Raw genomic sequence first — 26,340 nt, 5'->3', positions numbered from 1 at the left:
GCATGGTGTTTCATAAGTGGCAGGAAGGCGATAGCGGGGCTTCTCCACAAAGGACAGCACAGCTGTTCCAAATAATCCAATGAGGAAGAGGAGATGGATGAGATAGCCGGCTGGAATTTTAAAGCTGCAACGCCTGTTGCTGTTAATTCAATCATACAACAAATGCACATTAGTTTCTCCTGCGGTGACAAAGCTGATGTCTGATTAAAACCATGAGAGGAGGACAACTGATGCTGTGATTTTCTTCTCTCTTTTTTTGTGGATGGATTTTACTCTCCACTGGAAGGATAGTCATTCCCAGCCTGTTGGTGTATTAACAGTTATCATTTGGCAGTTTAATTACATATTTTAGCTATTTAATTTTGGAGTTGTTGTAAACAGTGAGGTAAAGTTGGTTGCCAATGTTTGAATTTAATCCAGTTTTTCGTCTAATCTACTCAAGTTGACAATTATGCATAGAAATATAGGCATACCCCTGCACAATTTTGATAAATGTCTCTTTGCTGGGTGCAGAGAAACCACATGCTGCCTCGTATAATTCTGGCTGGAGATTGTACTTTCCAGGAACTGGTGGAAATTAGATTGTGGAGACTTGGATGTAGCTGGGTGTTTCCAACAGGACAATGACTGAAGTGCATTGAAACTGGTTTGTGGAATGCATAATTCAGACTAACATTAAGATTCTAAATTGGTCCAAACTTCAATATTGTTGAAAATAAAGAGTTCATAACCAGTTTATATTAACTCTACTAATTATGCTAAAAGTCAGGGTTGGATGTCCAGCCAGAATTATGGCAGAAACCTGATGTTTGCTACAAAAAGTATAGCTTTCAAGATGTAATATTTATGTAGACATTAGTGGGGGTGCATGTATATACTTGAGGTTGTGTGCATAACTTTTGGTATAGAGGAAAATATACATAAAATTCAACCTGGTGATGCAACTTTTAATGTTTTGAAATGTGATGTTATCATCACATTTAAAATGACTGTTCAAAGTCATCATTAAAGGGCCACAATTAGTGACATTCATTCCTATAAGAACATGTAAACTTATGAGCTACATTGCAACCTTGTCATAAAATTAGGAGGCAGTTAATAGAAATTTAAGAAAATCATCACAATAATGACGTAAAAATGTGAGACTGCCTGTATGCATTTTGTAATTTATTATGATTTAGAATGTGTAAATAAGCACATTAAATTATTTTTTAAGGATATTTCTTTGCCCCTCTTTGTCACGTTCTTAACTTTGCTTACCTTCGATGACGTGTTCAGTATTCAGTTTGTTGATCTTTCCTTATTTCCCCAGGACCCAAAGATCCTGTCCTCATTCGAGGCCTTAGGAAAGACGGAGGCCGACCTGGAGGGATGCATAATCTGCATCTGCAGTGGCACTGACCTGGTCAACCTGAGCTTCATGTTCATGGTGGCAGAGAGCCCCGACACAGCCAGGGTAAATGTTGTTTTCAAAACATTCGTATTACACAAACGGTGCAGATACAGGAGTGAACAGGAAACAATATAATCCTGTCTCAGTCAATTAGAAAATATATTTGGGATCCCACCTGATCTGTTTTGCATGGCACTTTGGTTAATAATGCACAAAGCAAAAATTCTCTAAGGGTCACAAAGCATGTTGCAAAAAAACAACAACAACAAAAACATCCTAAAGGCTTTTCAGCAGTTGGAGTGTAGCCTAAATTAATTCAATAATCTACTGTACATAAAGGCCAAAGCAGCACCCACACAGAGTAACTATTTAATTAAGAATGAAGGGAAAGGGAATGCAGGATGATGTATATTCCCCCTCCTACACACGGCCTTGAGTCATTGTGATAGAGATGCATTTGAATGAATCGTTTTCTCTGTCGCTTCTCTTCTGTATCTTGTTGAGGCGCGATACAAAAGAGCCTGGAGGAGCAACTTCCACCAAGCTATCTGTTAATAGTTTTCACTTATTTTTACCGCTATGTTTTAGATTTTAGATGGGCGCCAACTGTCGCCTAAGTATTTTGTGATTTGGAAATTATTGTACATGAAGAAGAGGTACCACTATATAATCTTTTTTAAAAGTCTGGCATGCTAAATCCAATTGGACTGGTTCTCATTTTTTGTTCTCTGGACTGTAGCACAGAAAAGAGAGCAATGTGGGTTCCTTAACAGAGAATGTGATTTTTGAATCCACCAGAGAATCATGAAACATCAAAGTATAAATCCTAAACATTCATCTGATTTTTACTCAACTCAGGACAGGTGTGTGACATTACATGCTGTTATTTTTCAGTATTCAACCTGTGAAAAGTAGCTAATAACGAGAAAATTGTCTGATTTAATTTAAACTACTTAGTACATTTCTAGGATGTTTTGCCCATGTTGTGTAAACTGAGTTTTTTTTATTGACAGTTTTTCTCAACACAATACAATTAGGACCTTTAGTGTCTTCTATTTGCGGGTCACTGTCTGTAGGGGGCAGCGGTGTGCTCATATGTAATTTTTAATACTTGACTATTTTCAGAAATGGATTGAGGGTTTGAGGTCGGTGATCCACAACTTTAAGGCCAACAACGTGTGTCCAATGACATGCCTCAAGAAACAGTGAGTGTATTTATGCTGCTCCAAATACTGGGAAACACTGTAAACCCTTTACACTGGAGTGTTTATAGAGAAATCGATCCGCCTGCAAAGTCTATGGGTTTATACCCATGACCTCTTTTTGAACATTTCTTTGATTGGTTTTGTTTTTGTGTGCTTTTAAATGTACTTATTTAGTTGGATGAGGATGTGTTTCCTGACCAATGTCAACGGGAAGATTCCTGTTAGAGGGTAAGAATCATTTTTATGCATTTCTCAACCTGTTTCCAATGCCTTGCTTAAGTATTTTTATTAAACTTTTAGCTATTTTTACCTTTTGTATCACTGCAGCCCTAATGTTTATTTTATTGGGAATTCATGTGATAGACTAGGAAGGAAAGTTGTTTTTGTATTTCAAACTGTTTTATTAAAAAAAAGTAGATAATTGCCAATTATTTGTAGAATAGCTTATTCTAAACATTGTTTATGTTATAGAGCATTTGTTCCCTGAGAGATCTTTTGGAGGGTTTGAACTTTGCCAACAAACCTCTGCCACAGTTTTTACATCACTTGTGTCTGAGAACTGGTTCTTTGATTTGCTACTTTTAACTTTCTCATCTCCTTTTTAGTATCACAAGAACCTTTGCATCAGGGAAGACAGAGAAAGGGATCTTTCAGGCTCTGAAGGATCTAGGTCTTCCCAGTGGAAAGGTAAAAGCGAAAGCCAGGTACTTCCATTTGATCACTTCTTATGCAATGAATCTTAAAGTCTGTGGTGTTTCTGTATATGGCTGCAGAATGACGAGATCGAACCGTCAGACTTCACCTTTGACATTTTTTACGCGCTGACACAGAAGATCTGCCCTCGCACAGACATAGAGGAGCTCTTCAAGAAAATGTAAGCTGTCCTGCTTTAAACTCTCCTGCATGCTTGTTTGTGTAGCCAATAAGTTCACCGGCTTTGAGCATAATCAGGAATAGAACGGATCAACAGAAAAATAAAAAATAACACTTTGTTGTTTCAATAATCTACTCTGAAATAAAAGTGAGAACTGTTAGGTGACATTGGGTTTGATTTGGATAAATGTTTCTGCTCCTGCTGCACTAACTACGCCTGGACAGCCTAACCTGCTTTCAGTTCAGCACTGAATTAGGATCAACCTACTGGCAACATTCGAACATAAAGAGATATGTTTAACAAATTTGGACTAAAAAGTGCAACACAAAACACTTTCTCATTTTAACTGTGTGGATGAGTGTGTGGATGTCCGTTTTAAGAATTATAACAATATTTTTTTTCTTTTCCAATAATTCCTTTGCAGCAATGGGAACAAAACAGATTATTTAACTGTAGACCAGTTAGTCAGCTTTCTGAATGAAGTAAGCTCTTTATCATTCATTAACTTCTTTGTGTATTTGGCTTCAGCCAGCCCTTCTCTGCTGCCCCCCTTCCCCGCCTCCTCTTCCCTTCCTGCTGTGGATAGAAGTTGCCCTCCGACACGACGGCCATCATTAAAACCCAATTAAACAACATTTAGCTTGCCTGGAGGGGCAACTTCCACCAGCTACCAAACTCTGCATGCCCCCTCTCATCCCATTCCTCCTGCTCTCCCTTAGCGAGGTTTGCCTTCCATTGTCTGATTGGTGTTGTCATGACAACAGGAGGAGAGGTTTCCATCCTGTTGCGTCCGGCTTGGTTCATCTCGCTTCCTGCTGTGTGTCTGTGTTTTGCGGCCGTTCTCCTGTGTGTGGCTGAGTACCTGCTTGTTGCATCTGCTGTCCAGTCATGTCTGTGCTGCTCCATGCTCTGGACTCAGCTGGATTCATTCCCGCTTTGCCTACAAGAATGTGCTCCGTCACTGTAACGTCTTGTTAGAGCTCCTTTCAACCCTTCCAGCACATATGACTGCCTTGTTATGAATCATTTTTAACTCTGCACTTATTTTTGTAGTGATTGGTTTTGCCCTACGATCTAAATGCCATCCTGTTGAAGACATGCTAGTGTTAGAAATATCTGAAATTAAAGTCAGAAGTTCTCCAAGCATTTGCACAAAATTAATTCTTAATATGACTTGAGTTTTAAATTCTACTGAAAGTATTGACATGCATGGTAGTTTCAAGTTTTTTTTTAAGAAGCGTTTATGTTGGGAGGATCTGGACGCAAGGTACATGTGATGATGTGATGTACACCTGTGCTCGTGTCTTGCTCTGCAGAACCAACGTGACCCGAGGTTAAATGAGATTCTGTTTCCATTTTACGACCCCAAAAGAGCCATGCAGATCATCGAGAAATATGAAAGGGACGAAGAGCTGAAGAAAAAAGGTAAAAGCAATGTATGAATGAAATCTGGAGACAGCCTTTTCTTTGTCTCTGCTGCCATCTGCCTGTGTAATCTTGAAGCTACAGAAACGGGTATTTATTGTATTTAAACCTGGCTAATTTATTATAATCACAAAGCCATCTTCATCTCGTCTTTCTCCTCCTAGGCCGCATGTCGAGTGACGGGTTCTGTCGGTACCTAATGTCAGACGAAAATGCTCCGGTGTTCCTGGACAGACTAGAGCTGTACCAAGACATGGATCAGCCTTTGGCTCATTACTTTATCAGCTCCTCCCACAATACATACCTGACAGGAAGGCAGTTTGGAGGGAAGTCATCAGTGGAGATGTACCGCCAGGTCCTGCTGTCAGGATGCAGGTATTACACAGTGACACAGTCTAAGCATAACGAATAGGCATGTTTCTCTGCCTATAAAATTTAAAAATAAGCATTTTCTGATTCAGAGTCTCAATCTGACGCATTAAAATCAATGCCATGTATTGATTTTACATTAGCTTTGAAAAAAATTAAGAGTCCACTGCACTGAACCCCATTGAAATCCCCATGGTTATTCCACCAAATATTTTTTTCTGAGTTATTCCTGAGTTAAAGCATTAATATTGTTTCTAAATTAATATGAACTTGTTTTCTTTGAGGTCTGAAAGCACTGCATCTTTTTTGTTATTTTGGCCATTTCTCATTTTCTGCAAATACATACTAAATACTGAATTTCACAGATACTTCAGTAATTCATGGCATAAAAGTAAATTCAGATAAACTGATCATGTTAAGTGGCCTCTTAATTTTTTCCAGAGCTGAACTTCAAAGCAGTGTAAGAAACACACTAAATATGGAGAGCAGTTTGCTGAAATGCTAGACTAATGCTAGCATGTTCACTCTGTTTCAATATGACCTGATAGTTTGACTTGGGCCATATTTTATACAGCTCCAGTCAGTCATTCATAAACACAACTTGCAGAAAAAGTTATTGTTCTTCATAAACTGCATTGATGTAAAATAAGTTAAAATCTGGTTATGCATGTACATAATGTCCTGTTTATAATTTGTAATGGGCCCGTTGTGCAATTTGAGTACTTCAGGAAGATTTCTATTTGCTTATTCATCAGATGTGTGGAGCTGGACTGCTGGGATGGCAAAGGGGAGGACCAGGAACCCATCATTACTCATGGCAAGGCCATGTGCACAGACATCCTGTTCAAGGTAAATCCCCACAGCAGTGGAGAACTTGCTAATATATTCAAGAGTCAGTTCTGTTCATAGATAAGTTCTGCTTTCTGTATCTAATAGACTGTAAATTTCTTGTGTCTAAGCAGATAAGCAGTATTTCAAAAGAGCTTATGTTTCATAAACGATAATTAATTTAGTGTTGATAGATGAGTGTTTTTTTCTGGTAACAAACTGCCACGAATTATAAATCCAAATTTTACTTTTGTGTTGAATGTCTGTTTTATAATATATTTACCACCAATGACAAAAAAGAAGACATTTTCACTTTTCTGAAAAATTCACCAACTGCACAATTCTTGATAAGCAGTATACAATAAGTAGTATTTCAAAAGAGCAGAAGAAATCCTATGTTGTTTTTTTACAATAACCGTATTTGTTGTTAATCTGTTGCTAAGAGATTAGCGTGTTTTCTGGTAACCACGTGCCACAAAGTAATTATATCAGATTTTTACTTTCGCAGAAGTAAAAATCCGAAGGCAGTGCATTAACATCAGCACAAACATTAGCAGTAGCTACTGCCCACATTGGCAGTATCTTTTTCCCTAAAATAAGCTTTTTAGCTATTTTGTTTATTTATTAGCCATGTTTATTACACCGAATGGAGACAACATGCTAGTTATACCCCACATGCCACTGGCAGCACTTAGGCTAACATTAACATTTTGGCTAATTTTGGCAGTAGTTTTAACATACTGAATGGACTAAGTCCATATTTTTTTTCAACATGCTTGTGACTCTCCACATGCTATTGAGTGCATTGTAGCTTTCTTTAGCATTTCTACTAATTATTAGCATCAGTAGGCTGGGTTCCAACCGACGGGCACACTTTGGCAGGCCCCGTTTACATTTCTTCAGAAAGTTTTTTTGTTTACTGTATCCTCCAGTATGTTTAGGGGCAAAACATAGAGATCCACTTTTGTCACATGCATAAACAGGTAACTACTTCTACTTATGTAAAACTATGAATAACCTTTTTACTCATTGACATCATATCAAATTAAACTTTTCCTGCTTTAAGTTAGGATTACCAAACATATTCTGTTTGGTAAATAAAAGTCTTTACAAATATCTGGTTTTGACCATCATAAAAGAATGTATCAAGCCAGCCAAGCTCAAAAAGACTTTCAAATGATGTGCACACAGAGGAGACAGAAAAGAAATGAGTGCTGCTGTTTTCGCTTATTATAGCTGTCTGCCACCTGGTGCTCATACTGTGAAACTGCATATCCTAACTCCTTAATGTCTGTTTTCATCCCCACAGGATGTGATCCAAGCAATCAAGGAGACGGCGTTTGTCACATCTGATTATCCTGTTATTTTATCCTTTGAAAATCATTGCAGGTACATTCTCCATTGATGTTTTTAGCATATCTACTGTAATAACATGTCAGTTTATTCACTGTATTTTATTTTTGTTTATTTCCAGTAAACTACAGCAGTATAAGATGGCCAAGTACTGTGAGGAGCTCTTTGGCGACCTCCTTCTCAGGCAGCCTCTAGAGAACTACCCAGTAAAGTTTTCCTCTTTCTCTCACTGAAATGTCTTCCCACTATATAAAACAAGCAGTCATAGAATTGGGATTGTGTCATGTCTCTCTCTGCCTGTCTTCAGATGGATCCTGGGCATCCTTTACCTTCACCAAACGACCTGAAGAGAAAAATCCTAATAAAGAATAAGCGATTAAAACCTGAAGTGGAGCAGAGTACGTATAAAGTGCAGACGCTTAACTTCATCATCATGTGCTGTTAAGTTTGGAAACTATAAACATTGTGAATGTGTGACACAGGGCAACTTGAAGCTTTAAAGAAGCACATGGAGGCCGGCGAGACCAACACTCCTGCTATCATTATGGGAGAGGAGAATGAGGACGATGCAGAGAACGGTCAGCTGAATACAACTTTAACTGTTTTTGTGTAAACTGATCAATTGGACAGGCATAGTCAATATGTTGGATATAACTGATTATCTTGGCTATAAATGTTATATTCAGCTTCTAATTATGTAGCTGAGTAGTTGTTTCAGTCACATAATGATACAATTGCAATAATTCTTTTGTGCAATGTACCAATACCACATGTAAGTCTGCCCCACAGCATCATGCTTCCCCTTCCATGCTTGTTACAGTATTCTAAGATTTATAGCCTCACATTGCTCTTAAAAAATATGTCTTGTCAGAATATAAAATGCTTCTCCAGAATGTATTTAAATCAGTTTAGCTTTTTTAAATTTTCATTTTTTGGAGTTATACAACAAGTTGTAGCACTGAAATTGAATTAATACATTTATAGCCATGTTAATTGTATGTTCCCTTCTGACCAGTTCTCCAAAAAAATGTCTGATTCTGTGTAAAAGAAAAACTCCATATAGCTAATTTGTTTATTAAAAGAAAAGGGACTGATATACATTTGAGTAACTACATTTTTTTTCATACTATGTATCTTGGTTTAGGGGAAAAAGAAGCTGAAGATAAAGATTTGAATTCAGAGGCCCCCAGCATTCTGTCAGAAGTCACCAGTGACAAAGAGACGAACAGTGTTTCCCAGAGCAACGTCATCAGCTCTGGAAAAGAGGAAGAGCGCAGCAACAGCATCAAAAAGGTCAGTCTGTAGATTGAGGATCAAAAAGCTGTTTGTAGTTTGCACTTTTCAGATCATTTCATAGACCAAAATGAAATCTTACAGAAGCAAAAGCAATTAGCTTAAACATTTATGATGTTACTCTTGTGATTTTTAATATACCTGCAACTATTGTACAACATGCTTGTCTCAATATTTGTGTGCTTGTGGCTGATTTAGAAAATAATGCATACTAAGTTCATAGCATTAAACAATATTTAGGTAAGCTATTTTTTCTTCCTCACCTGAATGCTGACAAATTTCTTGTAGAATCAACTTTTTGAAATATTGATTTGGTTTTCTGTCAAAGTTTTTTTTGATTCCTCAATTGATTTGAAAACATTTTTCAAAATTTTCACAGTAAGCTTTTGCATTTATCAAACACTTCAAAATAAAACTAAGGGCTTACTTCACAGCAGTTTGGAATAAAATTGTCTAAAAACTGGAAGAAAAAATGTGTTAAATATATTGACTTCATTTAAACGCCAACTGAATTACTTTGTGTATACAATTCAAGAACAAATCGCTTAATTTTTTATTTGTTTTCAAAATGGAAAGAACAAATGATACACGGATTATACAGCTTTACGCCGTTTTTTTCCAGTTTAATTCCTCAAATTCTTATTTTGAAAGCAGAAGTTGTTCACATTCCACTGCAGAAAAGTAGCTAATAGGGTGAAGGAAATCACATTTATGTTAAATTATTCATGAGGTACAAAAAAAACAAACCATTGATTGTATCTTGAAAATGTCATTAAAATGTTTCCTGCCTCAGTTTTAGTTCCGGTAAACATTACATGAAGTTGCAGCAAATGATGTTGATAAATATTTTAATGAAGTCAGATTAGCCATATTTGTAAAAATTACAGGGCTTCTCATGATTTGACCTTTTTTCCCTCCCAGGTACCTGATGATGAGGTCACAGAGATTTCTGAAGCAACAGACGCCACAGATATTTCTGAGGCATCTGATCAAGACAACAACAAGAAGGCAAGAACCCGCCGATGTTTCTCCTTACTGTGTAGAGTTCTTTGGAAGATATTTAAGTACACTGTAAGTAATTTGTAACTATTGCTGTGTTGTGTGCAGGGCGGAGACGTGGCAGAGGACTCTGAGGAGGCTCTAATAGCGCAATATAAATATGAGTCAGCCACCACAAATATCCACCCATATCTCTCAGCCATGGTCAACTATGCACAGCCGGTGAAGTTCCAGGGTTTTGATGTTGCAGAAGGTGAGGATCATTACAGTTTGTCCCTCTTCTGTAGGTTAATTGTCTGTTTTCTGTACACTGATGTGGAGAGCAGAAAAACAGCCTCCAAGACAAAGAGCCTGATTTTACCATTTCTGGTCCTATTTTGTGTTTTTCAGAGAGGAATATCCACCACAACATGTCATCCTTTAACGAGTCAGTGGGCCTGGGCTATCTGAAGACCAACGCCATCGAGTTTGTCAAGTATCCTTTGAGCCACTGAGATTACTGCTCCTTTCGATTTGAAAAACTTAATGGACACACCTTATGATATCATGATCAGCGCTACTAAGTACACCTTCATTCTTTAAACTAAATGGAGATCTCATAAATCATTGGTTACTACAGCTGCATATTTTTCTGTGTTTTCTGTTCAAACAGAACATGCAGCGTCTCAAGCTTTATGTCTTTGCTAAGTTATGTTGGTTTGTTCGACCATCCTGTGCATTTTCCATTGCCGTTACAGACATGCACACATTTTTAATCACACACTCACATGTGCAGAAACACACATGCTCTCCTTCTTTTTTTTAATCCCTTTTGAAATTTTCCTGAGCATCAGTGCAGCTACAACAAGCGTCAGATGAGCCGTATCTACCCCAAAGGAGGCAGGGTGGACTCCAGTAATTACATGCCTCAGATCTTCTGGAACGCAGGCTGCCAGATGGTCTCCCTCAACTTCCAGACCCCAGGTACCATCCAACATGGGACTTCTGACCTCTCCCTCTCTTACACACACATGTGTATTTATTGTTTTCCCGAAATATAGAAAAGCACCTCTGATCTTATGGTATGGTTGAAGGAGGACACGCTAATCAGCTGCTAAAGATGATAGAAAGGAATAAGAGCGTGACATGCACCTAGTTTGAATTAAAATCTGTTTGATAACACTTTTTGTTCAGACGTCACATGGAACCTAATGTTTTATGCTGCATGTTATTTATTATATGTACTAGTATTATAGTGTATACAGTATTATCACTTTCACATAAATCACATTACTTGATTTTCAGTGCCTCGACTTTTCATTTTGCTGCATTACAACCACAAACTTAGGCAAAACAGTGAATAACTGTGAAACGGAAGAAAAATGACAAGATTTCTGATCCTTATTCATAAAAAAACAAGTTAAAAGGTGCAGCATAAGTCCACTATACTTTGATACCATGAATAAAATCTATTTATGAAAGAGTGGGGAAAAGTAAATGGTTTTGAAGAAAACCTTAAGAAGTTCTGTTTCACTCCTGGTGGTGGCAGTATCATGCTGTGGGGATGCTTGTCTATACAAGCAACAGAGGACCTGGTCAGTTAATAAACAGAACTAACACATGGGAAAAAAGTGGCATTTAGAGGATGCACAAAATTTAAAACTGGGGTTTAAGTAAATTTTCCAGCAGGTCAATGGTCTTCGACTTTATGTCTCTCGATGTGCAAAGCTTCACTGTAATTGCAGTAAAATGTGTTCCTTCAAAATAGTCACTCAGAAAGGGTGAATACAAATAGATGCTGTAGAGTCCATGGTTAAAAATATATAATTTTACTTCACAATTCCACTTCACAATTACATGTTAATTTGTTTCAGTCTACTACAAAAAATCCTGCTGAAATTCTTGAAGTTTGTACTTGTTACATGAGGAAATATGGAAAAGTGCAAGAGGAGCGTTTTTTTGCATCACACTGTCAAGTTTTTCATTTTCTTGTTGCATGAATCGATATGCAGTACTTATTTTCAGGTTTACATTCCTAGCTAGGAAGAACAAGCAGCGTTTTGTTTGAGTCTCTTGTGCAAATATTAACACAACCAACCTGCTGACACTTTATATATTTGTCTCATCTCCACAGTTGCTCCTGTTTATTTTTCAGCTTTTGACTGCGCAAGTCTCTTATGAAACTAACATTTTGAAATTGTGCACAAACACATATATATTGTGAGTTATGCCTATTGAACAGCAGCTGCTGCTCTGTATCTGGAAGCGAAAGCGGCTTGACCATATGGTCCGCTGTGTGCAGGGCATGTTCAGAGCTGGAGGCCTTTTACACAGGAGGTGGAGCTCTTGGAAGTAGATTATTTAAGAGCAAAGATGTTAAAGAAATAAATCTCTCTCTGCTTTTCAGACAAAAATCTAAAACATTTGCCAGTACTCTAATTTATTGTTTGCATGTTGGGTTTTTATCTTCATAATTTTAGATTTGTTGTGGTTCTAATGTAAGAAATTGCTAGTAAAATCTATTCTTTCTCCCCTATGCTCTTTCAGATCTGGCCATGCAGCTGAACCAAGGAAAGTTTGAGTACAACGGCTGTTGTGGGTGAGAGCAGAAACCCCCCACACACCCTCCGTCTCCCTCTCTCTAAGGCTCATCAATTACAACTTGTCACATCTCATTACTTATTGCCAGTAGCTACTACTTGCCCCTGAGAGCCAATAAGTGCTTTGGAAAAGGACGCTCCCTTTCACTCGTCTCTGAATTCATTTACATCTTCCTCCTCCCATTGCCGTCTCCATTCCTCGGCTAATACTGTCCCTGAGGGCAGGGATTGTACTGCTAATACTAGGAATGTCATCTGTGAGGAGAGCAGGGCATTTGCAGACAACCATCTTTATTAATATTTTCTAATGTGGAGTGTCTAATGGTTTTTCTCTCTCTGATATTGGTAGAAATGTGTGATTTTCAAAATATTAGTATTCAATGAGTTTACCCATAGGTGATTTTGTTGTTCCTGTGCTCAGGTACCTGCTGAAGCCAGACTTCATGCGTCGGTCAGACAGGACGTTTGACCCGTTCTCTGAGACGCCGGTGGATGGCGTCATTGCAGCAACCTGCAGCGTCCAGGTTAGTCCATCAGAATACCGGCTGCTGTTATTACAACAGGAACAGCAGCATATTTATCATTTTTATCCTCACTAACATTTCTTTGTAAAATCTGCATTAAGTTGTGTTTTCCTGCTAAATTTCAGGTGTTCTCAGGACAGTTTCTGTCTGACAAAAAAATTGGCACATACGTTGAAGTTGATATGTACGGCTTGCCTACGGATACAATCCGGAAAGAGTTCCGCACACGCATGGTGATGAACAATGGACTGAATCCAGCCTACAATGAAGAGCCCTTTGTTTTCAGAAAGGTATGAAGCAAGACTAGATGCTGTCATTCTCGAATTAGACTGCACTGCTCTTGCAAAAACATTAACTTTTTCTGTCCATTTTTAAAATAAAAATCAAAAAGTTTACTATCAATTTACTCCTGATCCACTACATCCATGAATTCAGCTTATGCAAACTCTTCATCTCCCACTAGTACATAAAATCCAACACCTTAAGCATGCAGACTTGTCCAGTTGTGATCAAATTGAAAGGAGGGGAAGAATGAAAAAAGGATTGGTTTACTTATGAATACAACATTTACGCAATGAGAGAGGGCATAAATACAAATAGTTCATATCCAGACCTTGAAAATCCTCCAATTCTCAGGGCAATCTTCAATGAATTTTTGGGGGATTTTGTGATAAACCAACGCAAAATGGTTCATAATTTTGTAGTAGAGCCTTTTGCAGGCTTGAACAGTCTTTATTTCTAGTATCCTAAAACAACGCTGGGCAACGTGGGGCAAATTGTGAGGTGTACATTAGTTTGTGTCTGAGCAAAGATGAAGATGGAAATGAGGGTAAAATAAATGACATAGAAACAAGGAAAGAAAAAAATTATTACAGATAAAGAAGAGAAACAAGAAACTGAAAGACCTGAGACAGAAAGCCATGTGTAGATAATAGTGCTGCTCTCAGCAGAATAGGAAGTCTCTCAGCCATGACTGTGACTCCAGCTTTCTAACACACACCATCCATCAAACCCTGCCGCAGTGCTGCTTTACTCTCTCCTTCTCACACACACACACACACACACACACACACACACACACACACACACACACACACACACACACACACTGCTATCAAAGCAGGGCCATCAGACCCGGAGCTGCTGCCGGGTCTCTCGTTTTGCGTCCACGCTTACAAATGCCTGCAGATGCTGCTGTACAATTCAGTGCTTACATACTGCTGTCAAGATGACTGAGCAAACAGTACACATCAGCAGTACTCGTACTACGTCGATGGAAATGCAAGCATACACACCCCTACACACACGCACACACAGTGCCTCCAACCACTGATGTCCAGCTTCATCTCCGTTGTATCCATTTATCCTCCCATTATGTGCAGTTATCTCCCAACTCAGAACCAGTTAACACATTTATTCCCTAGTTTTTTTTTTTAAAGACACACTGATCACAACACATGGCCTCATCGGTAGCGCACTGCTCTACATCTCTTCATGTAATGCCCCCAGTTTCATCCTTGACTCACTACTTTAAATTAAATTTGGCTGCTTGACTTGATTCACTATTTGCGCTCTGTGTTTCTCACACCGTTATTTAAATAAAGAAATGTTTTCCTCCCTCCCAACCTTTTTCCCAACATCCCTACCTTTAGGTAATCTTACCAGATCTGGCGGTGCTGCGCATCGCGGTGTATGACGACAACAACAAGCTGATTGGCCAGCGCATCCTGCCTCTGGACGGCCTGCAGGCTGGCTACCGTCACATCTCCCTGAGGAACGAAGGCAACAACCCTCTGTCGTTGCCTACCGTCTTCTGCCAAATCATCCTCAAGACGTACGTGCCCGACGGCTTTGGAGGTGAGGGCAGCAGGACTACACTCGCACACACTCGCAGCGACATGTGCATTTATTCACTTGAAGTCTTTTATTTTTTAACAGAGAACTACAGGTGGCCCTCATTCTGACTTGCAGTATTTAACTCCCCTCAGATTATTCATGGCTGATAATAAAAAGGCGTCTGTAGCCTACAGGGAGAGCAGGGGAGAAATGGAAAGTTTAGCAAGTCTCTTCTCATCCTGTGCCCCGGGTGGGTTAGCTTTAACATTTGCAGTAATGGCACGGCACAAATGATGACGACAGTAAATCTGCAGACTGCTTCATACGGGCACAAGCATACAAATGAGTTGGACAATTGGAGTTGCCATTAAATAAAGCCAAGAGGCTTTGAGTGTGGAGCCATTACTGAGACTATTAGCTTCTCTCCCTATCCAGTACAGCACTGCTCAAAATTGAATCCTCTTCATTTGATATGATTGTATTTCCCCCTCCCCTGTTTATTCACTTGTTTTATCTGAAGGATAGTGAACTTTTACAACTGCATTTTTCTTTCAATATTTTTGCATGCAGCAATTGTGGATGCTCTATCAGATCCAAAGAAGTTTTTGACCATAGCGGAGAAGAGAGCCGACCAGATGAAGGCCCTGGGGATCGACACGGTACACACAACAAATGGAAATAGTAACTGCCTTTTCACAATAAAAACACCTTCCTATTTTAACTTTACCCATCGTCTCACAGAATGACATAGCAGATGTTCCCAATGGAAGCTCAAAGAACGACAAGAAGGGAAAGGGAAAAGGAGACACAGGGAAAGCCAGTGTGACACAACAAGCCAGCTCAGATATGGCCCAGACCTCCAACTCTGTCCAGAACAACACAAACGAGAACAAGAAGGGTAAACGCTGAATTCTTATCAATTTTTTTAAACATACTCACCCTGTTTTTATTGTAAACACTGAGTTTTTTTGCGGCTGTTTTAGATGCTGCGCTTGTGCCTAATGTGAGCATTGATGAATTAAAGCAAATGAAGGTTTGTATTGGTTTAGTCAACATCTGCTTCACTTTTGAAAGATTTGTGATTAATGTGGATTTCAGGGTTTAAGATTATTTTAAAAAAGCCTAATTAAATAAAAAAAATACCTTGCAAAAGGATTTTTGCCCCTTAACCTTTTCCACGTTACCTCAATCTTCAAAGTGTTTTGTTAGAGTATTGATTTATAACCCAATCCCACCTTCTGTGTTGCTGTTTGTTCTTAATAAACCTCAGATGCCTTCACAGAACCATTTATCAAGTTACACACAGCTGATTTCTGAAGGCCATTAGATGCATCGGATTTTATGGAATGTTGGTATAAAAGAAGCAAATTACATATTTATGTCTCACATTTTAGATCTTTTAGTACAACAAAAAATTTGAGAACCAGCAATTATGTCCTACTTTGTGTTAGTTTATTGCTTAAGAAGCATTTGTGCTTTGGGTTAATGAGGGTTTTTTTCTCCACAGCTTAACTAACCTGAATATTTAATCTACCTAGGTCAAGTTTCCATAGTTTGGTATGAAACCCAGGTTATTATGTAGGAGTACAGAATGTGATTTAAAAAATTGGAATCAAATCATCCATAGTTAATTTTATTTGTGTTTTATGGCTCAAATACTATCTCAAATACTATAGATAGTATTTGAGCCATAAATACTATGGCTTTATTGGGAATAAAATCACTTAACTCAAATTACGTTTGTGATAAACTCTAATAATTAGAGCCTACCAGATGTGTCTTGTCATAAAAATACCTAAGGAAGCTGCAGTTAAAATCATTGAAAGCTAAACCTGGGAGGTTGTGATGGCCTAAATTTGCATCTTAAACGACGAAAAGTATTCAAGCTTTTCTAGTTAAAAGGGTATGAGAGGGTGAAAGTGAAAATGCATTTTTTAAAAGTGTACAGTGGAAAAACAGCTGCAATATCCCACCAAAAATGCATTGAAGTTTGAGGTTATAATGTGGGAAAGATTAAGGGGTAGGAATATTTTTGCAAGACCTTGTACATAGTACTATGCTGTTCAGTGTCAGCCCTCATTATGGCCAGCATAAGACGACCTTACATCTGCGTTTCTCTCTGCAGAGCTACCTAAAGCTGATTAAAAAGCAGCAGAAGGAGCTCAACGCTTTAAAGAAGAAACACTCAAAGGTAGGTGGGAGTTTGTTGGTAATGCAAAGTGGCTGCTGCTTATTCCTGATGGCGATTGAAGCTCAGAAAACCAGAAGCAGAACAAGGGAAATGCTGCAACCTTTCATCTTCTGCCTCATCATTTTATGCCTGCTCACATAAACACAGACAATCCTTTGTAAACAAACAGAAGACAACCACGTGACGAATGCTTAGGAAGAAATTAGACTTGCTAAAGTTCTGTTTTGGCCAGCTATCTCCATGGAGACCATGGTGGATGCTAGCTCAGTCACGCTACCTCATTAATTATTATCACGGTATTACTCTTGTTATGCAACATATGAATATTAGCAACATCTGTTACTAATAAAGATGATGACAACTTGCCTGTTTTGTCTCAAATGTTGTTAAATCAAAGCTATATTGGTGCAAAAGGCAAACATCCATCCACTTATGGTTTTACTCTATGTACACAACAGGATCAAAATGCAATGCAGAAAGCCCATTGCACTCAGGTGGATAAGATGGTGTCCCTCCATGAAAAGGAAAAGACTAATCTGGAGAAACTGTTGGAGAAAGCCATCAAGAAACGAGGGTAAGGAAACAACCACGAGACAAGCAAGATCATTATTATGTGAAAACATAATGACATAATAATGTTTTCACATAATAAAAACATTATTATGTGCAGGTTCCAGATTCACACTCTGGAACCTGCACAGTGTGAATCTGCAGGTTCCAGATGACTTTGATTCTCACTTCTGTGTTGTTTACTGACAGGGAGAACAACTGTCAAGAGCTGAAGAAGGAGACAGAAGATAAGACCCAAACTCTCACCACAGATCATAAAGCAAAGGTATCAAAAACTAATACGTCTCCTAGAGATGGCCATACTTGGAAAACAATCAATACTCAACCGTGCTGTCTGTCTGCCTGTGTGTGCGTGTGTGTGTGTGTGTGGACAGGTGAAAGACATCACAGCACAACACACCAAGGAGTGGTCAGAGCTGATCAGTAGTCACAGCAACGAAGAGCGCGAGATAAAGGACAGTCATGTTACCCAGCAGTGTGAGCACCTCAAGAAGCTCCTTTCTAGTGTTCAGGAGCAGCAGACCCTGCAGCTCAAACTCATTCATGAAAGGTAAGACACACACACACACACACTGCGCATTCACTTGCTATAGTCTCAGAATTCTACCAAACACAGTAGAGGACCAACAGTGGCATTTAGTCTTTTTTTTTTCTGGAAATGTGCGACTTAGGCAAAGCAAAGAGATGCGTGCCAACCAGGCCAAGATGTCCATGGAGAACAGTAAAGCAATCAGCCAAGACAAAAGTATCAAAAACAAGGCAGAGCGAGAGAGGTGGGTCACAATACAAAGCCTTATAAAAGTATTATCTGGAGTAGAAATATTTTTGCAAAGCTCCGTATGATTACTTGTTTTTCTTATGAGATGAATGCTTTTGACATTCAGGAGAGTGCGGGAGTTAAACAGCAGCAACACCAAGAAGTTTTTGGATGAGAGGAAGAGGGTATGTTTGCTATGATGTATATAAACTACTTTCTTAACAACAAACGCTAGTAAAAAATACAACTTTATATACATTTATAACATCATGGAAAATGTTCATAAGTAACTAACAAGTTAAAGCAGTGCTATCAAGTAAGTCTCTAGATAATTTTGTATTCCAGTCATGAAACGTTTGTGTTCTGATTCGCTTCCAGTTGGCTATGAAACAACAGAAGGAGATGGAGCAGCTGCAGAAAAATCAGAGGGAGCAGTTGGAAAAACTGGAGAAGCACAACGAGCAGGTAAGCAGATGATAATGAACTAAAGGAGCCTGAATTTCACATAGATTTAAGTGGAAAGGATATCAGTGTGTTTTCAGTAACAAGGCTTTTATATTTGCAATTAAACTCCTCTAATAAGTGCTTACTACCTCGTTTTGCATGCTTCTGCTGGTATCACCCTACTTTAGCTTTACTTATTGTCAGAAGAAACATTTTGGTTAAGCTAGATGATTACTATAAATCGTCCAGATTTTGTCATGTCAATCTAAGATTCTCAATCTAATCAGTTTATAAAGGCGACATAAAAATACTACAGCTACATCAATTTTGTAAGAATTATTGTCATTGTTTTTGGAATCAGTGATTAAAAACATTAACACTTGCCCTAATGATAAATGTAATACAAGAGATTGGATTTTTGTAATTTGATTGTGAAATTGTGCTACTGCATGTCAAGATTTAATCTTTTTATACATTATTACCATGGTTGTGCAAAAATGTGAGGGATGCTGGCTGTGTGAGGTCATGTCCCATTTTCTTTCACCATCTGTCACAATATCTGTACATGTGTAACATGTATGCTCATTTTTTGTTTTATGATTTGCTTCTTCCGTCACAGCTTTTGAAATCACACCATGCAAACAAACAGGTTCAAGGTAGGCATCATCATCTGTCAGCTCTACCTCTGATACCAGCTTTGTGCTTCATTTCATGGACATGTTTCCCTTTGTGCATCTCTTTTGTCTCTCTGTGGTGATATCTGGAGAGCCTTCTCAAAATTTGACTTTGTTTTCATTGATATAGCTTTTGTTTCTCCCAACTATTTGAAATGACTTTACAAATTAAAGCAGAAAATAGGCACGGCTTAAAAGAAAAGAAACTTCTCTATTGTGAAATCCAATCCTGCTTTTCAGTCTGTAGCACTTGAAGGTGTCAGGCATGCCAACTAGCAGCTTGACTCATTTATCACCATGACTCACCAGCCATTACGAAGCAAAAAAAAGCCAGCTCACAACCTGATGTGATGCGTTCTCATTCCAGCTCACAATCATTTACATTCATAGCATGTGACAACATCCATCTGTTGACATTTTGTGACAACTATCACCAGCATGAAAGGATTTGTTTTACTCTGATAATCTGCACAGCGAAACAACTTACTCGAGAGTCGTAAACGGCAGACTGAGATTGCAAACGGGAATTTGCAGGATAAGACGGATGAATTCTCTGCAAAATGTTTGAGCTTCCACATTCCAGTCACATCTGCGTCTGAGTCACTGTTTTCTATCTCCCCAAAGGCCAAGGACATCCAGCAGATGGTGAAGTTGGAGGAGGAGATGGACCGCAGACCTGCCACGGTGGTCTGAGCGACTGACCGAGTCACGGGCCCACACATGTACACTGACACACACTCGTACTCACACACACACACACACAGAGCAGTGCAGAAACACTCCCCCTACAGGACAACCTCTACAGTGCAGAGATTATTCTCTCTAAACAGTCTAATGTTAATCTAATCTTGACTCAAACACGTGGAAGCTTTTTTCCTTTGTTCACTCCAGCCACGCCCCGTGTCTTCTGCACCTTTTATCCTGCCAATCAACTTTGTACCACTGAGCCATCACTGCTTGTCGCTGTTCCACCGGGGGCGCGACCCCTTCTATCGGGGACAGGAAACGTTACTTTACGGATCAAGCAACAAAAACAGACACATCCCTTCCTCCTCTGCAGCACGTAGGTCTCAGTGAGTCGCTGACTTCAGTGAGTTTTCTACACAGCAAAAGCTTCAGCTGTTGGTAGAATCAAGCACACACACGCATCATGGTTCACACACAGCAGATATCTATTCCTGTTTTGTTTTAATTGGCACCCAATAAACTCACAGTTTCAGTGTGTAAAGAGGGGAGAGGAGGTGTTTGAGTCTGTTACTCCAGCAGAAGTGAATAAACTTTGTGAAATACACTGTACACACACCACCAGTCCTGTCCTGAGCACTTTGTATATGATAGGTTGTTCAATGTGGGAAATGTAGCAGTGCACTACTGTATGATTCTCTGTCTTTCAGTAAGAATGTATCTTAAAAAAACCAAACTATTTAAAAGGTAACTCTTAGAGAGAGGACCCCTTCCTCACCAATATTGATGTCTTTTTGAGTTGGATACCTGTAAAGGGATGACGGGTAATCAGTTATTGCTAATATTCAGTCAGATTTTTTTGTTGATTTACTATTTGATACAGAAAGTCAAATGGATGGTGCAATAACTTTCGCACAGACTTCATTCATCATATTCCAGCTGAATACATCTCTCTCATATTCAGTAAATCAGAATATTGTCGAAAAGCTCATTTATTTTAGTAACTCAGTTCACCAAGTGAGACGCACTAAAGCTTAAACCTTTGTTAGTTATGATGATTTTCCACCTGCCGCTAATCAAAACGTGACATTTAAGATTAGAATATCACGTTGGACCAATAAAAGAACTTTAATCCAGAAAAGTGGGCTTAATGAAAAGAATAATTTAATACTTGCTTAAAAGGTTGCTAATTTTCTAAAGCTACTTTCAATCTGTCAAATGAGGTTTGCTGTATCACAGATTCTAATTTATTGAGTATGTCTGTATAAATTCTTTGGGGCCACAGGATCATACGTACTATGCAAAAGTAAATTCATCTTTCCCCCAAAAAAGATCTAATGATAGTTTGATAGATAAAGGTGACCCAAACAGAGGGTCAAATACAGAAAGAAGTAACCAAAAAGTGGTGTGTTTTTATACTTGTTTTTACATGACCAGAGGCAATAAAAGCTATTTCAAGATAAAGTGGAACTTTGTTTTGCATTACACACTTGTTTTAGTTTGTAGACTTAAAACTCCCTTTAAAATTGAGCCGAATTGCACCAGAATACTGTTTGGGGGTTTTAGATGGCTTTTATCTACAACCCTGATCAACATGAATACAGAAAAGAAACAGCATCCAAATGTTTACCCAAATAATACAAAGACTTAATATAAGATGTTAAAGGGGGACAAAGGCACTTGTTGGGATTTTGGCCTTTTATAGAGAATGTTTTTTTTCTGTTTTATTCTGCTGTAATAAATAATGGTAGAAGAGATGCTTATGTATATATTCTGATGGAATGTAATTAAATGACTTGTCTTTCTGACCAGTGTTCTTTCTTTTAAGAGCTTGGGGACAGACTGTCATGTCGGGGAAGGACATTTATCAAGCACTGGCCTCTTTTTTTTTTGTTATCCTTTTGTTTTGTTTCCTCTCACTGCACCACACCACACAATCTAAAGCTCACCACATATCTAGAACAGAGATAAAAATGAGTAAAAAGTGCTTTTAAAGTTTATTCCATCGCTTTCAGATGTGCCACTCAGTGTCTGCTAGGATGTTTAAATTATTTTATGAATGATAAAATGCCAAATTAAGGGGTTATTTGTATGAAGGTATATATAAATAAATATATATTATATATATATTAGATAATGTGTAGTTTATGATTATTATGTTAGAGGCTTTTTTGCACTAGTTGTTTCTGTTGTGTGAAAACTTGTAACCTTGGATTTTGAGTTTGTCCTAAAAGAAAAAAACACATTATTTTTGCAGAGCAACATCCCTGATTTCATTTCCTTAGTTTCTACTGTATCTCTTTGTTTTCTATTTGAACTGTAGCTTGTCAACAGACATTCTGTGTGTGTGTTTTTGTATTTATATTGTACTGTTGGACTTATAGCATTAACAATACTGTTGTTATCCAGCTCCTTTAATACTGTTTTATAGTACGTGTATCAATAAATCCAGGTGTAAAAAAGAGACAATTACCTTTGGTTGATTTGTGTATTTGTCTATTTTACAGGGCCTTGATAAAGTAATCGCATAACTTTTCCACATTTTATCACACTTAAGTTACAGACTGCAATGTGGGGATTTTATGAAACTAACACATATTTGTGAAGTGGAACTATATACATTTTCTAATTACAACTGAGGACTGAGGAATGCATTTGTAATCAAACTCCCCTTTCTCCAAAAATAAATTCAATAAAAGAAAATTGCAAGTCAGGGGTCACCTAATTATATTAAATAGAGTTCACCTGTGTCTAATTTAATCTTATAAAAACAGATCTTGTGTGAAGCCCTCAGAGGTTTGAACAGGTCAGAGAAAAAGGGAAGATGTGAAAATCAGGCTAAGCATATAGCAATATCCAATCTGAGGATGTCATGGAGCGGTGTTTAACAAATCATCTGAAAACAGCATGGCTCAACCACAAACCTATAAACTAAGACAAGCAGCCAAGAGGCCAGTGGTAACTCTGGAGGAGCTGGAGAGATTCACGAGTCAGAAAGGAGAACAGAATGACAGAAAAACCTTTACAGACCCACATAGGACTTTCTTCCCTGTATTGCAACTAAACTAGAACTGGTAGTGTTGAACACACCACCTCAGCTTGATGAGAAGCTTCTCTTCAGAAAGCACCGAGGAAGAAAACCTATTGGTGACTGCAAAAAAAAAAAAAACTATGACTGAGAGAAACAATAAAATGCTGGAATTCTGAAGAGTTAAATCAACACTATGCCAAGTCTGTTTGGTCCTTATCAGAATTTGTGTCAATTTAACTTTTTCAGAGTTATTTCAACAAGAAATAGAGTAATTTTGAATAGTTGAAATGGTTATAAAACTATTCAAACTATTGTTGAAATAATTCTGTAAGAGTTAAATTAATGCTAATTCTGAGGAGGACCAAATCAATCAAATTGTATTTGTATAGCAGATTTCAACAGCAAGGCATTTCAAATTGCTTTACATCATTAAACACAAAAACACAGTCATGCAACATTGAATCAGCAATCAAAAACATTAGATTTCCTGCTGAAATTTTAAAAAAATAAACTCGGCATAGTGTTGACTTAACTCTGCAGAATGAGTGTGCATATCTATGTGTGATTTATTTTAAGTCTGAATCAGTAGGAAGATGTGGGTGTTTAATGTCAGAAAATCCATCTTATCTAACTGAACCCAAACTATCTTCAAACAAAAATGTGAAAAGCTGCAGACATGACAAAGACTTCCATCTGCAATTGCAAAATTGTCTGAAATAGATCGGTTTTAAAAAAAAATGCACGCCACACTTTTCAGATTAGTATGTAGTATAAAAAATATTTGTACAGTGCCTCATTTTCCACTCCAGCTATGCACTACTTTGCATCAAGTAAAATTGAAAACATAAATACCGAAGTTTGTTTTGTAACAGTTCAAGCTGATGGTGACCTGATGTCTCCAAACCCACACGCTCCTATTTACTGTCCAAATTTATGTTCCTTCATCTCCTTCAACAAGTGTGGAGTGAATTTATATGCCAGCGCCCCTCACAAGCACCGGCTGCTCCATCGCAGAGTCTCTTTATTATTATAAACATAGTATTTCCATTAGAAAGCAGAACAAAGCCCGATAATTATGCTCGAGTTGCCCCCGGAAATCTCGCTTTCTCTAGCCTATATATTAGGATCGCTGGGTCTGTCGGGACGCTTTCCCCGGAAGCAGACAAGCAGACATGAGTTTTCTTAGTTAAATCTTCGTCTTGTTGAAGAAACATGCTCAAAACTACTGGGCAGACAGGCACAAAAATCCTCCTGGATGCGATGTCCAAGGATAAAGTCCACTTGGCCAGGTTTGTTCTGGACGCGCTGGATGGAGAAATCGTTGACTCCACAGCGGACGGCGCGCAGACGCCCCTCATCTCTTCCGTTCTGCTGCCCGACAGCCAGACCCGATGTAAGTTCATAGAGCTTCTGCTGCACAGGGGGGCCAGTGTCAACTATCAAGATGGGAACGGACGCACAGCGCTCAGCTACGCCTGCGAGAAAGGCTACCTGGACGCGGTTAAGATCCTGGTCCAGAACGGCGCAGATCCAGAGAACCTGGACTCGTGGGGGAACACCCCGTTGATGTACGCGGCTGTAGCGGATCACACCTTAGTTGTTGAGTTCTTGGTGAGAGCCTTCAAGAGGTTAGGTCTGCGGATAGACAGGCAGAACAAAGCTGGCAACTCTGCTGTTGAAGTGGCAAAGTTTCTCGGTCACACAGAGTGCATTTCTGCGCTTACCAATATCTCCAAGAGGAGCCGTGAGGCTGATGAAGGCAAGTTTGAGGGAAAAGTTGATAGTTTGGCCAGTAAACTTGAAGTCCTCAAAATGAGTGGCCGTGCAGAAATGTCTCACAGTTGTACCTTGCAATCAATGCCTCAGATAAAGCCCAGTCGTTTGCCACCGATGGAGTTTGAAAGAGAAAATAATAAATCTTCTTTGAGTCCACAGGATATGATCTTCTCTGGAGCACGCACTCCTGTGCCCCGACCAGGGATTTACAATCAACCCATTTCTAAACAATGCACCTCCCAGGAAAAGATGCCCTGCTCTACTCATTACTTGCCCCCTCTCTTAAACGGCCTTGATGCTAAAAAGTCCATTTTCTTCTCCCCCCAGCCAAACAGAAACATGCCGCATCCCTGTGCGCCATCCACTCTTGGCATCTTACTGACTCCCATTCTTCCCAACAAATGTGAGGCTGAGAGGGGAAGGGAGAAATCTTTCCGCGTGGGAAGATTTAACGAGTGCTACTACAGGAAAAGATGCAGTCTGCCAACCAGTATGCTTAGCCCCACACCTCCAGAGCGCACTCTGGTGCCTGTGCGTAAATCCAGGACGGTGAGGAGGCGCAAAGAGTCGATGAGCTTCACCGAACCGCTTCAATTTGCCACAACAGCTTCTGCCTCGACTCCAACAACTTTCTCAGCATTGACTAATAAACTCTTCCGAAGATTTACCTCCCCGGAGTTCAAGAAAGTCGTTGGAGATCTGGAACAGAATCCGTTGCCGACTTTAGGCTGCATCCCGCGATCAGAAACCTTCCCTCGGGAGACGAGGCATCCGCAGGTGGACAGTTCGCCCAGCATCGACAGCATCAGCTCCGTTAAGTGCGAGTTTGACTTTCAGTTCAGACAGACAAACTCTTAAGACTGCGCGCCATGTGCAAAAGGGAGGAAAGGAATGCTATGTTACGTAATAATGTTTTTTGCGTAACTTACGCATCCATCTTTAAGTGGCGGAAAAGTTTGTGTTTAAAAACATACTTTAGTAAAAATTGGTAACTTCTTCGTGTTCAATAAATGTATAATAGTGATAGATACTATTAGTTATTGAACACCCATAGAGACACATCAGTCTCTGTGGAGTTTTTTTTTTTCTTTTAATTCTGGTATGATTGTGATTTCATCCAGTCTAACGTATTTTCATTTGAAGAACTGTAATGCATAACAGCGTAAATATGAGCGGCTATTACTTGATAGAGGAATACATCTATGATTTACATAATTTACATAATTCATCAAAACGTGCCGACCACCTCTAATTTTTAACTGAGCTCAAAAAAGCGCGAAGTCGGTATTTGTCTGGATCTGATCAGTGGATTGTCAATCAGAGCAAATTTACGGAAAATAGGTCGGTTCCGGTCTGCGAGATGGATTAGTGCAACTGTAGTAAAGAGCTGAAAATAAAGATCTGATTTGTGTTAGCAGTCAGTAATGATACAATATGGTGTGATAAAAAATAAAAAATAAAAAAAACCTAGTCGTTTGCATTCATTAAAACATCATTTTAAGGCTTTAGTGTTTACTTTGTTTTTTTATGCAAGT

General features: G+C 38.8%; 2 protein-coding genes across 6 annotated transcripts in view; both read left to right on the top strand.

Annotated features, from left to right (window-relative positions):
• Positions 1-26,340, top strand: part of plcb4b (phospholipase C, beta 4b) — an 85,119-nt gene that overhangs the window by 44,085 nt on the left and 14,694 nt on the right. For 2 of the 5 annotated variants that reach the window (XM_008398323.2, XM_008398322.2), the window contains 34 exons: positions 1,313-1,456; positions 2,519-2,598; positions 2,773-2,826; positions 3,204-3,285; positions 3,372-3,472; positions 3,897-3,954; positions 4,789-4,897; positions 5,062-5,272; positions 6,022-6,115; positions 7,404-7,483; positions 7,569-7,653; positions 7,755-7,845; positions 7,930-8,025; positions 8,592-8,740; positions 9,662-9,748; positions 9,848-9,992; positions 10,130-10,214; positions 10,578-10,702; positions 12,266-12,317; positions 12,740-12,842; positions 12,968-13,132; positions 14,495-14,699; positions 15,249-15,337; positions 15,420-15,576; positions 15,662-15,711; positions 16,804-16,869; positions 17,328-17,443; positions 17,629-17,704; positions 17,814-17,989; positions 18,111-18,212; positions 18,324-18,381; positions 18,575-18,661; positions 19,260-19,296; positions 19,939-22,470. In XM_008398323.2, the coding sequence (XP_008396545.1) occupies positions 1,313-1,456; positions 2,519-2,598; positions 2,773-2,826; positions 3,204-3,285; positions 3,372-3,472; positions 3,897-3,954; positions 4,789-4,897; positions 5,062-5,272; positions 6,022-6,115; positions 7,404-7,483; positions 7,569-7,653; positions 7,755-7,845; positions 7,930-8,025; positions 8,592-8,740; positions 9,662-9,748; positions 9,848-9,992; positions 10,130-10,214; positions 10,578-10,702; positions 12,266-12,317; positions 12,740-12,842; positions 12,968-13,132; positions 14,495-14,699; positions 15,249-15,337; positions 15,420-15,576; positions 15,662-15,711; positions 16,804-16,869; positions 17,328-17,443; positions 17,629-17,704; positions 17,814-17,989; positions 18,111-18,212; positions 18,324-18,381; positions 18,575-18,661; positions 19,260-19,296; positions 19,939-20,015 (3,492 nt within the window). In that variant the 3' untranslated portion in view covers positions 20,016-22,470. Of the gene's footprint in view, positions 1-1,312; positions 1,457-2,518; positions 2,599-2,772; positions 2,827-3,203; positions 3,286-3,371; positions 3,473-3,896; positions 3,955-4,788; positions 4,898-5,061; positions 5,273-6,021; positions 6,116-7,403; positions 7,484-7,568; positions 7,654-7,754; positions 7,846-7,929; positions 8,026-8,591; positions 8,741-9,661; positions 9,749-9,847; positions 9,993-10,129; positions 10,215-10,577; positions 10,703-12,265; positions 12,318-12,739; positions 12,843-12,967; positions 13,133-14,494; positions 14,700-15,248; positions 15,338-15,419; positions 15,577-15,661; positions 15,712-16,803; positions 16,870-17,327; positions 17,444-17,628; positions 17,705-17,813; positions 17,990-18,110; positions 18,213-18,323; positions 18,382-18,574; positions 18,662-19,259; positions 19,297-19,938; positions 22,471-26,340 lie in introns of those variants that run through there. The other 3 variants (XM_017302198.1, XR_001776093.1, XM_008398324.2) reach the window with 3 other exon arrangements.
• On the top strand, positions 23,473-26,334 carry LOC103457875 (ankycorbin-like). Its single transcript, XM_008398325.2, has one exon. It carries the CDS (start codon positions 24,242-24,244, stop codon positions 25,661-25,663), a length of 1,422 nt encoding a protein of 473 aa, XP_008396547.1. The 5' UTR covers positions 23,473-24,241; the 3' UTR covers positions 25,664-26,334.

This window comes from Poecilia reticulata, linkage group LG21 (genome assembly GCF_000633615.1).
Source record: "Poecilia reticulata strain Guanapo linkage group LG21, Guppy_female_1.0+MT, whole genome shotgun sequence".
NCBI classification, from domain to species: Eukaryota; Metazoa; Chordata; class Actinopteri; order Cyprinodontiformes; family Poeciliidae; genus Poecilia; species Poecilia reticulata.
This window is presented reverse-complemented; position numbering and strand designations above follow the sequence as displayed.